This window comes from Dryobates pubescens, chromosome 3 (genome assembly GCF_014839835.1).
Source record: "Dryobates pubescens isolate bDryPub1 chromosome 3, bDryPub1.pri, whole genome shotgun sequence".
NCBI lineage: Eukaryota > Metazoa > Chordata > Aves > Piciformes > Picidae > Dryobates > Dryobates pubescens.
In genome coordinates this window covers 34,543,578-34,555,388 of record NC_071614.1, presented here as the reverse complement: position 1 = coordinate 34,555,388, position 11,811 = coordinate 34,543,578, and the positions used below count along the sequence as shown (strand labels likewise).

At 41.7% G+C, this 11,811-nt stretch overlaps 1 protein-coding gene across 1 annotated transcript in view; it reads left to right on the top strand.

Moving 5' to 3' along the window:
- Nucleotides 1-231: 231 nt before the first annotated feature.
- Nucleotides 232-11,811, top strand: part of HCRTR2 (hypocretin receptor 2) — a 29,973-nt gene continuing 18,393 nt past the window's right edge. The window contains exon 1 of the mRNA XM_009911650.2: nucleotides 232-460. Coding sequence (XP_009909952.1) covers nucleotides 232-460 — 229 coding nt within the window. The remainder of the gene's footprint in view (nucleotides 461-11,811) is intronic.

Sequence of the window (11,811 nt, the reverse complement as noted above, 5' to 3'; positions counted from 1 at the left end):
AAGGCTGGTCAAGGGGACCGACGCGGATCCCCAGCCTCTTCCCGCATTGGCTCCCGTAAGTTCCCGCGTCATTTTTCTCCCCACACCCCGCTTTTCGCACTGGCAAGCACAAGCTTCGATGGACAGAGGGGAGAAAGCTCGGATGATCTGAGAGGGTCTGTTTTGTTGGGGGGCTTTTGTTTGTTTGTTTGTTTGTTTGTTTTTCCCCGGTCACCGGACCAACTACCAGGAATGTCCCGGATTCAACCTGAGAACGGTTCCTCTCCGTGCAGGAACTGGACAACTGGGTCGGAGCTCAACGAAACGCGGGAGGCTCTTTTAACCCCTTCCTCCGACTACGACGATGAGGAGTTCCTGCGATACCTCTGGAAGGAATATTTGCATCCCAAGGAGTACGAATGGGCGCTGATCGCTGGCTACATCGTCGTCTTCATCGTGGCGCTCGTCGGGAACGTCCTGGGTGAGTCGCACTCCCGCAAACTTCCCTTTCCCCCTTGCCGAAGCGGGCGTTGCACGGAGGCTGGAAAATGGAGATGGGTTTCCCTCACTGCAAAAACGGGTATCCCCAGCAGCGGGGGAAAGTTAACACTGCACGGAAGGGTTCTTTGCTACGGGATGCGTGAAACCGCTTCTCCCTGCGCCTGCGACGGGCTGAGGAGTGAGCCTCTTGCTGCTGGGGCTGGGCGGGCTGGGAAAGGCCGGCGGAGCTCACCCGGGAATCCTCTGGGCGAGAGACAGGGAGCGCTGGCCGGCGCCCGTCTCTGTCCGTCGGGCCGAGGTGCTGAATTCCCCGCGCCCTGCCCTCCGCGGCCGGCGGCTCCGCCTCTCAGCCTGCTTGAGAAAGCTGCTGCGCCCTCACATACATACACACACACACACACGCATCCCCCGGCGCCGCTCTGGGAATAACAAAGGCGCGGTATTTTCTGAAGGGCGAACAAAGGGAGAACGGGGCTCGGAACGGGGCGCGGAACGGGGCGGAGGGCAGCGGACTCGGCAGACAGCCATTGCTCCCCTCAGCATCCGGCGCACGAAAGGCTCCTCGGAGCGGCGCGGAGCGGGGAGTGGAGGGGGAGTGAGGGCGGTGCGCTCCTGGGCTCTCATTGAGGGAAACGAGGCGGGTGGTGCTTCGAAGCCGCCTCCCCCCTTTCCCATTCAGCCGCGATGAAGGCGCAGAGGCTGGGGGGAAGGGGCAGTGCTGTCGGCGGGCAACCCTTGAGCGGGTCGCGGGAGCCTTGGGCACGGGTGGGCTACGGCCACTGAAAGCGTCAGCGCTTGCAGAGCAGGCGGAGGAGGTGAGGAGTAGAGGCAAGAGGTCTCTGTCCAGAACCCTTTTGTCCCCTCCCGAGCGGAGCTGCTGCTCTGCTTCCACCCCAAGCCGAGAACGGCCCCACAGCTTGTCGCCAGGCAGTCCCTGTTGGGGCGCGGGGCAGGCTCTCCTGTGCACATGCACGCCCTGGGGCGGCTGTGTCCTCCGTGTAGCTTGCCGGCAGCCCGGAGGCTCTTCATCAGTTCTGTGTTTATGAATGAGCTTAAGTGCCGGGAAGCCATCAATGCCGTGAGAACTCGCTTAGCTGGAGGCACGGCCATTTGCATTTCTGATTTACACCGGTGACATTTTCATGAACGGAGTGGCGCGCTGGAGCGCCCAGCCCTGCCATACGGGTCTTCCATTCATGTTTTTCAGAAGGATTTATGCATTGTAGGGCTGTCATCTGCAGGCTCTTCAGGCTTTTCGAGGCAAGATGCAAATAGGACCGTGGCCAAAGGCAAAATTTTGAAAAGATTTTTTTTTTTTTCTTTACATGGACTTATGATACTGGCTTGTTCGTTTGGGGGGTTTTGGTATTTTGTTTGGGTTTTGTTTGGTTTTGTTTGTACGGGTTTTTTGTTTTGTTTTGTTTGTTTGTGGAATAGGGTGCTAAGTGCCTGTAAACCAGTACCCACGTTGGCAAAAACAGTGCGTTTTCAGCCAAAGAGGGTATGTTAGAGCTGTCGAGGAGCCCGATGAGTGTTTGCTCTGTCCACTGCTCAGCATTTAGCTTGATAGGCAGTGCAAAGATAATAGCCCTCACAAAGAGGCTGTACTTTAGGATCACAAATGTGCTTTGTGCTGATTGTGAACAAAGATGGGTTTAGGAGAATTACTTGTGTTTACTTATTTGCTCCCACCCGTTCTGTAAACAGGTTGTCCTCTTGCCTGTGACGACTCAAGGTTAAATCTTCAGCTATAGGAGCTGTCACTTTGTTTACACTCTTTTCCCTTGAAGCCACGAGGTGAAAAGCTTTCTTCTCTGTGCATTTGCAGGTAGAGATGATACTGGTGCTGATATGGAGCTGTTCCTCCCTGACATTTGTGCATGTTATCTTTTTGCTTGGGACAGAAACAGGTGTTTGGCTGTCCACCCACTTTACCTGCTGCCTGAGCCATTTGCTCTTTAAACTTCCTTTGTGCATTACATGGACCTCACCCACACAAACTGTCACTTCTCTTTATGGACCAGTTGTTTGTGGGATTTGCAGGTGCAGGTGCTTGTTAGCTGAACACTGTCTCATCTTTATGCAGGAAAGATCATACTGCACTGATTGCAGTCTCATGTGATTTTGAGGAGAGAAACTGACATGGTCTAATTCTCTCTCCAAAGACATTTTTGTGAAACTTTATTTTACTGCCAGTGAACATCTTAAGAGCCCAGTGCACATGATGAAATCTCTGAGAAGCCAGTTTCTCCTGCCTGAAAAATTCATATTCAAGGTTAATCTGGGAGTCATGGGCCTTCTTGAAGCAGAGCAGAAGTGATTCTGAAGGGAGTTTTAGTGGCTAGTAGTGCTTTATGGCATCATCAGTGTTGCTGAACTTGGGTGGCATATGAAGTCAGTGTTTTGACACTCTTTAGTCTGTGCCTTATTCAAAACTGTGAGTTTCATTATTGCATTTGAGTACCTCAGGGTCAATGATTCTCATTTGTGCTTGTGTTGGCTTTTCACCAGAGATTTCTGTGCAAGCCACTGGGAAGAAACTGTTTTAAAGGACACACTTAATGAACATTCATAGAATCTGTAATCTGGTTGAAAACATCAGTATGCTTTGTCCTGTTTGCTTTTTCACTTGGTCACTATCACGAACACCAGAATAGATACTGAGAGTAAGGATTTTCTGTTTTGCAAACAAGACCAGAAGATTTCTTTATCACTGCACAACAATTAAAATTTTGCAGCTTCTTTTCACAACTAATGTAAAACATAGAGCTTCTTAATAGAGAATGTATGCTGACTGTAAATAGCTATTTCTTCTTTATGAGAAAACATTACATTAAAAACATTGCTTAAAAGTAGGAACCTTTATAAAGATGGAAAGTTTTTTGTAGGATGTGAAGAATTCTCTGGTTACTGATGTTATTCCACATTAACCAGTTGTAGCAGTTAGTAACTGGAATGAGACCACAAGAGATTTGTAAGTAATGTACAACTCCATACATTTAACTCTACTTGTACAAGAAAAGAAGAGCAATAATCCTCATTTAAGTTATTCATTAACATGGGTCAGGACTTTCCTAATTAAATGGTTCCCCTCGGGCTACAAGCATTCATCAAAATCAAGATGTGCTGCAGAGATCAATTAGTTTGATCAAAGACTGAAAGCAGAAAAAGCAACCTACTCTTGGCAGCCTTTCCCAGAGGTAGCAGGAGCTGAGATCCTGTGCGCCACAGCCTGCCAGCACACAGTTTGCAAGTCCTCAGCACTGCAGGCTTCCAAGGCTAAGAGACCATGCAGGACATGAGAGAGAGATTTCAGAAACTATTTAATCACACAGTTTGGTGATGCTTGTTTTTCTTTCCAGCTCAGAATAACCCCAAATTTAATTGACACATAATTACTATTTGCTGGGTAGCTCTTTTATTTAATATCTACTTTACAGTAACTGCTAGTAGTGCTGAGATCTGTATTGAATCCAACTGTGGTCCTTTCCTCAAAGAGTTCATAGTCTGACTCACAGAGCTCAACAGCTCAACTTTTGATTTTTACTTATTGTAGTTAGACATTTTTTGGGCTGCAGAAGAAAACATTTCTGCACAGTACTAACACCAGAGTACTAGCCAATGTGTATCAATAGGAAACTTGCCTCAAATGTTACTTTGTTCTCATTGTAAAAGTATATGAATACTGAGATCTAGGTGTACATGCACATATTGGTAGAATTAGAACGAGTCCTATATTCTCTTAAATAATGCCATAATCTTCAGGAATCCTTTTTGATTGTCATAGATGAGGCATACTACATTTAATCACATTTTAAATTGCTACATTTGATTCTGTCTGGATTACTTGGGGAATCTGGCACTGAAAGGGCTTTACTTTGGTCATAACAGCATGAGAGTCACTCTTTATCTTTTGGATGAATAAAAGCTAGAGTGACTTTACCATTTTTAAAAAGACACCATGTAGGTGCTTAGCTCCTGTAAGAGTACAAATATCAACTGAAGTACATTGATATTTGGGTAACATGGGGATTCCTGGCAAGAATGAGTCATACACATCCTTGTGAGGTACCCAAAAGCCGAAAACCATTAAAAGACGAAGATGGCTTGTAATTACACCTTTTTCATTCTAGATTCTTTGTGACCCACCACATTCTTATATCCAGATATGTAACTAGTTCCACTCTTTATGCTTACTGATCAAAGAGACTCAAGGGGGGGACAGTTTTACTCTCCCTTACCATTCTTTATGTCAAAAGGCAATTCTGCCTACTGTGAACAGCGTGGTCCTACTGAGCCCAGCTCTGAAAAACAGCAGTGCCCAGAACTGAAGGAAGGTGAGCTGCAAGAAATATTTGATGTCTCATTCTGTTCATTTTTGAGTTCTGAAAGAAAGGACAGTTCCATCTGTTTGGAGGCTATCCTTATAGCTGAATGAAACAAGAATGTTTTTGGAGAGTTTTGTTTGTTTGTGTTTGGTTTTGGTTTTTTGTTTTTTTAATTTGAGTAAAATAATAAGCAGTTTGGCTACTTGTATTCTCACATCATTCCAAATGACAATAATTCTGCTGTGAACTCATTCAGTGAAAAAAGAGGAGGGCCGGAACCTGAGTAAGTGGAAAAGTGATTGGTCTCTGGTGTCAAAACCCATCTGAAGTTACTGAAAGAGGAAAAATGCATTCATTTCCATATGGCGTCTCATATTCTGTTTAATTCTTAACTACTTTCAATAGTGTTGTTGCTGTTACTTCTAAGAAGGTGGCAAAGTAACTCAGCAGAGCAATTCAGCAATGGCACAACTCCAAAAGCACTGAAAACACTAAAACTCCATCTGCCAGTAGTTCAACAGACAAGCACATCTTTCCCATAGGTCAGTGAAGTACTCTTCGGAAGAACTGTCTTTGGTGTATTACCAAGTAAAATGAAAGCTGTCACCACAGGTTTTGGAATGCCTCCTAGTTCTTAAAGTGTTGTTTACTTTCTGTGTTGCATGTCAAGTGAAACCTTTTATTTTTGGACATTAGCAGCTGAGTTATTTAGCTTATGTCTCACAAGTGGAATTTGTCAGAGAAGAACTAGAAGGGTCTGTTCCCCAGAGGACGGAGAACCAGGAGCTGAGGGCAGCAGCAAAGCTAGCAAGCCAGCATAACCACCAACACAGTCCCACGGATGCTGTGGGCTGGTAGATCCAATGATGTTTACTAGGGTTCAGTTACCTCTCAGCACTTGCTAAACAACTCCATAATGATGAAGCAGGTCTGATGTTAAGTCAGAAAGTCAAGTCAGTGGGTGAAGACTGCAATCAAAATCAACAAGGCACATGCAGACTTGCAGTAGGGTCTTTGCCTGAGTGGGAGAGCCTGAGCTTAAATGCATCTCCCAAGAAATATGTGACTCCCAAAAGAGCTGTCTCATATCTTTATACAAAATATCTGTTCCTAGCAGTCTCATCCTTGCTTACATGCTGCCTGGTACCAGAGCTGGCCTTCAGTACCGGCAACTAGCTCCTGGGGCAGAGGCTGCAGAGCTTGGGCCTGCACTCAGCGCTGACAGAACTGTGTCTCCTGGCTCTCAGACAAGAGAATTTTAGCCCAGCTAGGGAAAAATTGTACAGGCAAAGCAGACTCATTATATAGATTCAGCAGTTTTATAGTGCATGCCTTATTTGCTGTAGCATTTCACTAGCATAGTGAATTGTGTTTTCTTTGTGTAGTCTAATGAAGGCATTCTTACATTAGGAACAAACATGAACATGGAAGAGTCTTTCCTAGTGCAATTCCACAACTCCTAACTGATGTGTATTTTGAACCATATAGTTTCAAGTTATACAGCATTTCAGCTTTGGCGCATAAATGGATTTTAATGACTTATGCAAATTTGAATTCAATCACTCTGAAGTGTGAGATCTTTTTATTGTAGTATCATGTGCAATATGGTACCTATCTTTATGGTCCTTCCATCACTATCACGAAGTAAGTGCAAAGTTTTTGTAGGCTTTATATTGCTGCTATGGATAGAAAACTAAGTGTATCAGATATGAATATAAAATAACTGGTCATTCAGTACAGCTAGGTCTGCAGAGATTACTGGGGCTGCTAATTAATGCTTTTAATGATTTGTGTGTTTGTGGTGGGACAATTCAAAATCAATCTGTATTAATCTGTCAGGAAAAATGTAGGATAGTACTTTACACTTTCTCCAGAGCTGACCAGCCTGGTTTTATAGCATAGCTGATCTTTTGATAATGATTCTTATTTCTATTTGGTTGTTAATTGCTTAGGACTATGTAATTTGAATGAATTATAAAATGAATCCTGTGCAATTAGACAGATGTGCTATAATTGCTGGTTTGTGATCTGTAGAGGTAAGCTTCCAGCAAGAAGATTTAAGTTCTTATGCTCTTTCTCTAGCACCATAAGGCAGACAAAATAATGTAGTAGTGGGCTGGAGAGCATAAGTAGCCCACAACCCCCAACTGCTAAGTCCCCTTAAAAGCATGAGTACAATAGAGCACTTGGTAGCTAGAAAACCTTTCAGACAATATATTGCGGCAAGGAAGCTAGTTGCTGTATATCTGCTTTATTTCATGTAGGCTCTCACTGTCTTTTGTGGGAGACGGTTTTCCATTAGTGCATTTCAGTGAAGCTCATATTCAACAAAATATTTCAAGCAATGTTATGCAGCTATAATTCTTTCAATTTACATATTTTTCTTATATTTTTACTAGGAAAGAAAATTATGGAACCTACAAAAATATATTTATGTATGAGTGATACAAAAGAACATGACCTAACCAACTACTCCTTTTGTCATGCTTCCATTATATTGTTTCAATTTGTTTTATTGTTCAAATCTATTTTGTACTGTTCATGAGCTATTACCTCACTGGCAGGAGTGTATGTAATTCCTTTGTGTATGCAGCCTACAATATTGTCCTTCATATATTCAAGGACAGTTCAGACCTTCTGGGCATCATTACCAACTCTAGGGCTTTTTTTTTTTTTCCATTATAATAAAGATTGCATTAAAAATGCCCTCTTTATGTCATTCTTTCTATTACTTTTAAAACATAAACCTATGTCATGGATTAACCTCAGCTGGCAACTAAGCCCCATACAGCTGCTCACTCACTCCCCTTCAGTGGGATGGGGGAGAGAAATGGAAGAGTGAAAAGTCATAGGTTGAGTTGCAGCTTAATAGGTGTGAAGCAAAAGCTGTGAACACAAGCAAAGCAAAACAAAGAATGCATTCACCACTTCCCATCAGCAGGCAGGTGTTCAGCCATCTCCAGGACAGTAGGACTCCATCACATGTAGTGGTTGCTTGGGATGACAAATGGCATCACTTTTAATCTTGCCCCAATTTCTTCTTCTTCCCCCAGCCTTATATGCCGAGTATGAAGTCATATGGCATAGAATATCCCTTTGTTTATTTTAGGTCAGCTGTTCCAGCTGTGTCCTCTCCCAACTTCTCAGGTACCCATAGCCTAGTCCCTGGTAGAGTGGTGTAAGAAACAAAAAAGGTCTTTACTCTGTGTGAGCGCTGCTCAGCAACAGCTAAAACATCTCTGTGTTATCAAGAACATTTTCAACACAAATCCAAAACATAGTCACATACCAGCTTCTATGAAGGAAATTATCTCAATTCTAGCCAAAACCAGCACAACTTGGTCTTCTATTGGGCTCTCTTTTTCAGATAAGATTAGTTACATCAAAAAAAAAAAAAATGAAGCAGTGTGTGAGTTTAGAGCTTAATAGTGAGTAAGAGATGGACAGCTTAGGAAGCAGCTGTCATATTCCTATCTACAGAAGACATCTTTTGTTCTCACTGCTGGTTTCAAAACCCCCTAATTAAATAGTCTTGGCAAATTAGTTGAAGTGCTTCTCACCTCTAAATCAAGATCATCAATAATGTTATGGAAGACTCATGGACAGCCTTCCCAAAACAAATTTAAAAAGCTTAGTTTTAGGCACCTAATTTTCAGACTCTTAAGTTAAACCAGAATAATTCCCAATCAGGAATCATTCATGATGAAAGTAGTTTCAATGGCAGTGTTTTTCCTTCCAGCAGTATGCACTGATTCTGTGCTCTAGCATTCCAGCGTCTTCTTTGGTAGCCTTTCTACACAGCCTTTCTTTCAATATGATGATTTCACAGAATAGCCCACCATCCAGGCCTTGAACTGCAGTAGAAAATGACACTGCCAAAAAAGACCAACAGAGAGAACGCCATATGGAGAACTAATTCATTGTCAAGTGGAAACAATTTTTTTGGGAGGAGATAGGAGATCGAGAGTAACGTGTAACTCAAACATTTAACACATTTGTTAATAAATGCTTGATTGTAAAATACTGCAAAGGAGTAAAGCTCTTTAGAAGCTTTCTGCTCCATGCATTTGGATGATGACCACTGATGACCACTGATGACCACTGTTTCTCATTACAACATTACTTCCAAATAACTACTGGATGGCCACATTATGACCTTTTAGTCTAACAACTGTGATACTGAATTACCAAAGAAAATAAAGTCATTGAAGTTCAGCATAACAGGAAAGAAAGTGATAATTATTTGTTTATATGCATCTGGGATTTATTTATTATTACCAGAAATAAGATAAAAGGTAGCATCATTCATTTATATAAGGAGATGTCATGTATTGCTGGTTATGGGAATTATGCTTCTATTTTGGCTGAGAAGTCACACTGGAGGATGATGCATTGAATAAGAGATTGACAAGATGTCTGGAGTGTTAGGGAAATGATTTAGGGTTGATATGTAAAAACCAAATTGACAACTGAACCAGCAGTCCACTTGCAGAAGGACCGCACTACAATGTTTAATATGCTCAAGACAGTATAAATCTTCCAGGAGACAAACAGCTGCATTTTATACCAGCTGGTGCCTTTGTATTGTTTTCACATTCAGCTTGAGATACAATCAGCTGTGCTAATTGAATAGATGGCATTACAATTTCTAATTAAAATGCCCCAGGACACTAACCCAACAGGGATTAAACTTGTATGTGAAAATGCCAATCTCTGTCATATTTGAGAGTTGGTTTTGGTTCTGTTTTGTTTTTCAGGAACTGAATGAGATATATGAATTTTCTTGATGGAGTTCTAATAGCATCCCTCTTAGACTTTTAACTTTGATTTTCATTTGCTATGTTTCGTTTTTACTAGGATTTGCCTGTGGGACTTTTTGAGGGATGGGAGGCTGCAACTATTTGGAAGATGGGTTCTGAAATAAGCTTCATTATCGCAGAATTTTTCTCACTTGTGGAAGAGTCCCCACAAATTTTCCAGTTAGCCTGGCAGCTCATTTTCGAGTCTTCACTGACACTCTGTGGCGGAGATAGGAATAGCAGTTGTTTTACTTAAAGCTTGTTGGATTCTGGCAAAAGAAAATAAAGGCATCAGTAGTGAGATGGCGTTCTGGGAGTGTGATTGCTTAATAACCATTAGAAAAATAGCTGCTCGATGAAATTTGGCTTGCGTGTTTTCTTTTGTAGCAAAGTTATTAACTGTAACTTTGAGAGGTTTTATAAAATAAAACCTAAAATGCAGAAAATAATAAAACATACTGGGCAGGTATTTAAGTTCTGATAGAGTACTAGCAGTCAGGATAACTATGCACATTCTGAGCATGTTTCTCAGTTTCTCTCACATTTCTCTCTGACTTTTTCCCTTATTTTTAAAATCCTGATTCTCTCTTCTTCTCAGGCTGTATTAATACTTTTTTTTTCCCTCCCCACTTGCTTCCTCTCTCCTATTTATAGCTGGGAATATCAAAGGTTGCATAAAAGATTGGCCTATTATGTTAAACTGAGGTTTTATTCAGAATGATTTTTACTGTTTCATAGATTTTAAAGCAGATGTCTGAAAAGCTCAGTTTGGGCCACTACATTGTGCCCTTTGTAGGCATCTGGTTAACCCTGTGATGTCTCTCAAGTATTTTAGGAAAGCTGATGCTGGTCTCATCTCCTGTTTTATAATTTTGGAGTATTTTTGGGTAAAATACATGCTCAGTTGAGAATCTTTGCTACCTTTCTCTAATATATTTCTTGAGGGCTGTGCAGGAGCTTGTTGCTTCCACCTGAGATCATAGAATCATAGAATCAAAGAATTGTTTCTGTTGGAAAAGACCTCTAAGATTACCAAGTCCAACAGGCAGCCTAAGACCACCATGGCCATTAAACCATGTCCTGCAATGCCATGTCCACACAGTTTTTTTAGCACCTCCAGGGACAAGGACTCCACTACCTCTCTGGAAAATTAATGTTTAAACAAGTTAGAGTGAAGAGTATACAAAATCCTTTTGTTCTGATACTTAACTACTTACAACATACTCAACAGCATAGTCAAACTGTCTTGCACACCAAGAGCATCTTCATGATCTGTGAGATGTTTCCCAATGAAGCTATTGCCTGAGACTCATGAATAACCTTGTACTGCAAGAGACTCAGAAAGCCATCGAGTTTGGAAGGTATATATTGAACTACCTTTCTGTGCTATTCAAGTAACTCACAGGAAATCCTCACATCTCTGTTTAGCCTTTCGCTAAAAGAAAACATTACCAGTGCTTCTGCAGGTTGAAAACAATACTGCAACCAGCAGAGGGCAACGAGGTGAGGGAAAAGCTGACTGGTTTTAAAAATACTTTCAGAAAAGAATACCATTAAAATGATGTTTTCTTTAAGCTTTTATAAAGCTTGCCCTTCAGATATCTGAGGCAACAGATATTCTGGAAGGAAACAATAGAAGAAATGGATACTCTGGGAGATATTCTCAGAAAGATGTGAAACACTGCTTCAGGGAAAAACATCATTCCTGCCTGTGTGCAGGGGGAAAAAAATGTTATCTAAAAAAAGTTATATATTAATAGCAGCAAAAGAAAAGTAGATTAGATATCAGAAGATTTGTTGCGTGAAGGTTTTGGGTTGGTTTGGGGTTTTGTTTGTTTGTTTGTTTTTCCTTTTTGTTTGTTTGCTTGTTTCCTTTTTGTTTGTTTGCTTGTTTTATAGGGAAGAGAGTTAAACATTGCAACACATTTAAGAAAGGCATGATATCTTCAGATATCAAAGCACTATCTAGCAGATTTTGAAATCTAAACTTGTAGGCAGTGGCTTAGTGATAATCTTGATGTACTTGTGTTGCTCTAAAGACTTAAACAAAAAATTGTGAAATGAATTTTATTAGATCAAGTGATACAGCTGGAAGATGGGCACAAGCTTTCAAACATACCATCTTTAGGATCTAAAGAAGTGTCTGATATCAAGACCTTATAAGCCTTCAAGTCTCTGTACTTTTTCCCAGCTGTTTTATCTAG